Source organism: Emiliania huxleyi (genome assembly GCF_000372725.1).
Source record: "Emiliania huxleyi CCMP1516 unplaced genomic scaffold EMIHUscaffold_582, whole genome shotgun sequence".
NCBI classification, from domain to species: Eukaryota; Haptophyta; order Isochrysidales; family Noelaerhabdaceae; genus Emiliania; species Emiliania huxleyi.
Window position 1 is genome coordinate 9,529 of NW_005197630.1, and position 6,128 is coordinate 15,656.

The window sequence follows — 6,128 nt, forward strand, 5'->3', positions numbered from 1 at the left end:
GGCGCGAGCCTGCTGCGAGGCGCGAGCAGCAGGCGCGAGCCTGCTGCGCGTGCCGAGCGATTGCGAGGGCTTTCCGGAGGTCAATATCGGCGCCACCGACCGTGAAATGTCCCGACCCACAGCCCTCATGCACCAGACGCATGGATGCAGTAATACTATGTAGGCCTTCTCTCCCAGGGTTTTGAGCAATAGCCGCCAAAGGTGCTTTTTGGCAGTTCCACCTTGTGATTTTTGGGTCAAAATCGTCCCGATTTCATAATGTTCGTTCGTACGTGCATCCGCGGCGCCCAGCGCGGTGCCAGCGGCTCCCATACCTCTAAGAGGCCACCCACCTCCGTATAGACCCTTATATCCGCGGTTTACGCCCAATAGAGGCAGCTGCAAGAGGGCCCGGACGGGCACTGCGGCACACACTGCTCGCTGCTCGGCCATGCGGGAGCGTCTGGTGATGCCGCCCCTGCGCGGGCGGGGGCGTCTCGCTCGGCAGCAACTGCGCCGCGCAGCGCAGGTTCGAGGGTCGCGGTGGTTGGGTGCACTGGAAGACGTAGCGGTCGAGAAAGCGCTCAGCGACCGCTACGTCTCGAGGATGGAGCCGTCGCGCGGACCCGACCGGCCGACCGGCAGTAGCAGCAGGCGCCGGAGGGCGCGGGAGGCAGCGGCGACACCTCGGGCCAGAAGCGCGAGCCCTAGGCTGGTGAGGGGGCCCGCTCATGCGTAAACGGCTCTGGGACTTAGCTAAATCGCGCATCGAAATCGGGACGATTTTGCCAGGGCACCGTCACAAGGTGATCGCGACACGTCGAGGTGCCGACAAAGCGGCTTCCCAGCTCATCACCTCGCCTTCTCTGTCGCTCTCCTGGCCCAGGCCCATCAGTATCAAGCCTGAGCTGTCCCAAACCGTCCTTATCTTGGGTGATGAAGCCCACTCTGGCTCATACCAGGGCTCTTACGGCCTCACACACGCCTGTTTCACCCACAGACACCGCAGGCACGCACTCCCACTTCACACATGCTCAAGCACAACCCCACCAAAGCACAGCCCTGATCAGAATGGGCAAGGTCCACCACTTGGTGACCCAGGTAGCCTCTGGCTCGCCACTGCACTCGGCTCCTCTGCAGCTGTCTCGGGCTCTCCCCACGACAGCACGCCGACGGCAAGCTTTGAGGTCCGTCTGGTGGACCTGCTGTTGCCACAGCCGCCCCTCTCATGCAGCTCGCACCAGAGCTCGACACTGGGCCCTCTTATCCCGGTCGTGGCGGCGTGTGTGAAGGATGCGCGGCCGAGCCGCTGGCTGGCGCCGCTTGAACGTCCGAGATGGCCGCCACCTCCGTCAGGATGGACGCGGCATCAGCCCCGCTGCTTCCGGCACGAACGGGTGGGGTGGCGTGGGAGCGCCGGTGACGTTTGGCTGCTCCTCGGCGCTCGTACGTGGAGAACGAGCGGTTGTCCGCACCTGTTGTCCGCAGCTGTCCGCACCTGTTGCCACCACCTTCCGCGGCATTTTTTTTCCCCGGCAAAGGCTGGGAGTGGGGCGGCAAGCGACGGGCGGGTGAGCGACCTTTTGAGCGCCCATGAGCTCGCCGATCATGCCTGCCCACGAGGAGTTCGTGGCGCGAAGTGTGACCACTCCGTCCTTTGAGCTGCTCACGCTGAACCCCAGCGTCGACACGATGATATCGGCCAGCGTCACGCGAACAGGTCTCTGGCAGCCGTCGATCACACGGGTCGTCCAGGCGCTCGCGAGTCGCCACTGCAACCAGACGGACGGCGGTGCGCTCGCGGTCGACGTGGGCACGAACATCGGCTACGAGACGCTCATGCTCCTCATGCACGGCTGCCGCGTCATCGGCTTTGAGATGCAGGACGAGATCTCTGCGCTTGTGCAGCAGTCAGCCGCGCGGAACGGCGTCGCGTCTAGGCTGCGCATGTTGAAACGCGCGGTCACGGACCACGACGACGACGTGCTGCATCGCTCGGTGGTGACGCGCGGCAACTTTGGTGGCGTCGGACTCCTGCGGACTCCATGGCGGCCTCCACCAAAGTCGGAATCCGGGCGCGGCCCTGCATCTGGGCACGGCGGCGGCGGCAGCGGATGCGCGGTGCAGACGACGACACTCGACCGCGAGCTGCGGCACGCCGGCGAGATCACGCTGATGAAGATGGACATTCAGGGCTCCGAGCCGGCGGCGCTGCGCGGCGCGACCAACCTGCTGCGCCGCGGGCGCGTCCGCAACCTCATCCTGGAGCTCGACCCGCAGAGCTTCGGCGGCGTCACGCCGGCGGTGAGCCTGCTGCGCAACCTCAGCAGCTTTGGCTTCCACTACGTGACCGAGCTACCGTATCTCCAGTCCACGCTCGACGAGTTCCGCCGGCCGCTCGCGGCGCCGAGCGTCTGCCCGCTCGTCGCCGGCCCGCACGACAAGCCCGGCTGGGAGGCGACCTTCGGCGAGGCCGTCGCCGCGCACCGCGACCGGCGCGGCGTCGGTTTCACCGACCTTTGGCTGAGCCTCGAGCCGCAGCCCATCACGCGCGCGGCGCGTGCCGGCGCCGGCACTCGGTGGTGCACCAGCGTCTGACGGCCGCCATACACATCGGCTGGCGGAGCCCGGAGCAGGCGAGGCTAAAGCCGTAGCTGATCCCAAGCTCCCTGTTGCTATTGTTGTTACTATTGTTCAGCGGTCGGCAAGCAGAAAATGCCGAAACAGACAACGGGTAAACCCAGAATAAACATATACACCTTAATAATAACCCTGGCGCCCCGCCTCGCCCCCTCCACGCCCTCCGCCCCTCGGGCTCGGCCTCGCCCTCACTTTAACAGGAAGCACAGTGGCTAGTTCCATTTCACTCTGACACGCTAATCTTGAAAACGTCGAACGGAGCTCCGTGTTGCTCCCAGCGCCCTCCCCCGCGCTTCCTGCGGCCATGGCCGATGATACTAGTATGAGAGGTCATCTGGCTACCGCGAGCGCGACTCAACTCGCCGACGTCGTCCGATGATTGTGCCTCAAAGTCAGCCTCCGGAGGCTATCGTGGGGTCGAGCCGGCAGTAGCCGTGACATGTGGTTCCACCACCCCTCGTATGCTTTGCCTCTGACCGCCACCGTTCCCAGGCTGCCAAATGGGATGGAAAGGAAGGCTCGGCGAGCGTATAGAAGCGTGCTCGACCTCGTCGTGGCAACCTGCACGGCAGCGCTGGTAGGCGCGATGAGCGTCGTGCCACCTGACCCGAGACGGGTCGCAGGCGTCGTACCGAGCGCGTCGAGACCGTGTCCTGATGTGATCTGCACGGGTGAGTCACGTCGGCGTCAAAGGAGCGACGTGCGACCTGTCAGAGCTTGATCTCCGATCTCAGCGGCGTCGAGTCGTCTCCGGCGCGCGACAAAGGTACATCCCCAGGACGCGCAGAGGCAGCTGCGATCCAGCGGAGTGGACGGTAACGCACCGCGCCACCTGCTGTGCGTTACCGTCCACTCGGCGGGGTCGCAGCTGCCTCTGGAAGGCACCCAGATGTACCTTTGTCGCGCAAATGGTCAAATCAAGGTTTTATCCGGCGTGGGGAAGGGCGAAATCGCGAAGCGCGGCGTGGGGAACTTGGGGCTCCGGGGGTCGCTGAGGGGCGGCGGAGGCGCTGAGGCGCGGCCGCGCCTCACCCGAGGGGGGGGGGAGGGCCCCGTGAAGGGCCGATCGGCCATCTCGCCACTCACCCGCCCCAGCCGGCCCCCCAGCCACCTCTCTCGCATGCGCGATGGCAGCCGTGGGAGATGGCGTGGTAGCGGCGGTCGAGGCGGCGGTGATGGCAGCAGAGGGGAAAGGTCGTAACCGCCGCGCAATGGAGGACTGTTCAGCACTCACATCCAACCCTCTCGTTCGCAGGTCCAACCGAGCAAGGTGATGGCGCGCTACACGTCCCCTTGGCGGAGGACCAGAGAGAGATTGGCCCTTCTTCGACGCCACTCAACTCGATCGCATCCGTCGCACCATTCTCAATCAAGGTCGGGGGCAAGGCCAACGGGAATGGCCCTCAGTCGACGAGGCCGAAGGCTCCATTATTGTGCCGCCCGCCACCTCCGACCGGCCCGCCGGCGGCGCCCACGCCGCCTCCTCCTGCGATCCGGCAGACACGCTGGAGACGGTGCTCGCAAATCTGTATGAGCTGTCCGGAGAGCACATCGACGCCGATGCGCTGCTGCTCGAGTCGGGGCTCGACTCGGTGGGCGCGGTCGAGCTGCTGGGGAACCAGTTGCAGCAGCCGACGGGCGAGGACCTTCCCGCCATCCTCGTCTTCGACCACCCGATCGCCCGCCAGCTTGCAGACTACTTTGCGAGCATCCACATGCAACTCCGTGTATGCTTGTATGCCTATGCTGTACGTGTATGCCTATGCGCTTGACCAAGGAGTTGCATGTATAGCTAGTCTACTATGTTCTATGTAAGATACTTAGTATAGCTAGTCTACCACAACCCCTAAAAGACTGTTTTCAGCGTGAAGAACTCACCCCGCCCCCCCAACACACACACACACACACACACACACACACACACACACACACACACACACACACACACACACACACACACACACACACACACACACCTCACCCACGCGCACGAAGCTATGGCCTCGCCTCACAGTCCAAGATGGCGGCTCACACGCCCAGCCGTGCTCTGGTGCGTCGCTTGGGTCGCGTCTGCTGCCCGTGTCTGTCTTAGCCAGATATCGGCACGACAACAACAACCTACCACAAACCCTAACCCTAACCCTAACCCTAATCCTAACCCTACTCTAACCCTAACCCTAACCCTAACCCGACGAACTCGGAGCATTCACCGAGAGCTCGCGTCGACGGACCGCTCGTTCCTCCATTCCGGCCCGAAGCGGCCCGTTCTTAGGAGCTGCACAACGGCTTGAACCCTAACCCTAACCCTAACCCTAACCCTAACCCTAACCCTAACCCTAACCCTAACCCTAAGCTAACCCTAACCCTAACCCTAATCCTACCTAACCCTAACCCTAACCCTCTAAAACCCATGTGAACGGAGGTGTAGAGGCACGTAGTGTGTGAGAAAAAAGGCAACGTGGCGGCGCGGGTGGCGGCGGCGTGGGCGGAGGCGACGACACGGCGACGGCGACGGCGGCGACGGCGATCGGGATGGCGGCGGCGTCGAGTGTGGCGGTGGAGAGGGCGGCGGCGGCGAGGGTGTCGGTGGCGAGGGCGGTGGTGGCGAGGGCGGCGGCGTCGGCGTCGGCGGCGGCGGCGAGGGCGGCGGCGGGCTCGGCGGCGGCGGGCTGGGCGGCGCGGCGGCGAGGGCGGCGGCGGCGAAACGAGGAGTCCTTATAAGGAGGCGGCGGCGAAGGCGGGGCCGAGGCGAACGGTGGCGGCGGCGAGGGTGGCGGTGGAGAGGGTGGCGGCGGCGAGGGCGGCGGGGGCAATGGCGGTGGAGGCGACAGAGGAGGGCTCGACGGCGGCGGCGAGGGCGGTGGTGGTGACGGGGGTGGTGGACTGGGTGGTGGCGGTGAGGGAGGCGGGATCGGCGGAGGCGGCGACGGTGGCGGCGGCGAGGGTGGCGGTGAAGAGGTGGCGGCGGCGAGGGCGGCGGGGGCGATGGCGGTGGAGGCGACGGAGGAGGGCTCGGTGGCGGCGGCGACGGCGGTGGTGGCGACGGGGGTGGTGGACTGGGTGGTGGCGGTGAGGGTGGCGGGCTCGGCGGAGGCGGCGAAGGCAGCGGCGGCGAGGGTGGCGGTGGCGAGGGTGGCGGCGGAGAGGGTGGCGGCGACGGCGACGGCGGTGACGGCGGTGGAGGGCTCGGCGGCGGCGGCGGCGGCGGCGGCGGCGAAGGTGGAGGCGACGGCGGCGGCGGTGACGGCGGCGGCGGAGAGGGAGGCGGGGGGCTCGGCGACGGTGGACTTGGAGGCAGCGGGCTCGGAGGCGGTGGGCTCGGCGGCGGAGGCGAAGGAGGCGGCGGTGATGGCGGCGGCGGCGATGGCGGCGGCGACGGTGGAAGAGGCAACGACGGTGGCGGCGACGGCGGCGGCGGGGAAGGCGGCGGAGGAGAGGGTGGCGGAGGGCTCGGTGGAGGCGGCGACGGCGGTGGCGGCGATGGCGGAGGTGGCGAGGGTGGCGGTGGA

General features: G+C 66.6%; 1 protein-coding gene across 1 annotated transcript; it reads left to right on the forward strand.

Annotated features, from left to right (window-relative positions):
- Positions 1 to 1,572: 1,572 nt before the first annotated feature.
- Positions 1,573 to 2,577, forward strand: EMIHUDRAFT_247487 (hypothetical protein; the record flags this gene model as incomplete). Its single annotated transcript, XM_005764663.1, has 1 exon — positions 1,573 to 2,577. The coding sequence occupies one exon, from the start codon at positions 1,573 to 1,575 to the stop codon at positions 2,575 to 2,577; it is 1,005 nt and encodes a 334-aa protein (XP_005764720.1).
- Positions 2,578 to 6,128: the final 3,551 nt, after the last annotated feature.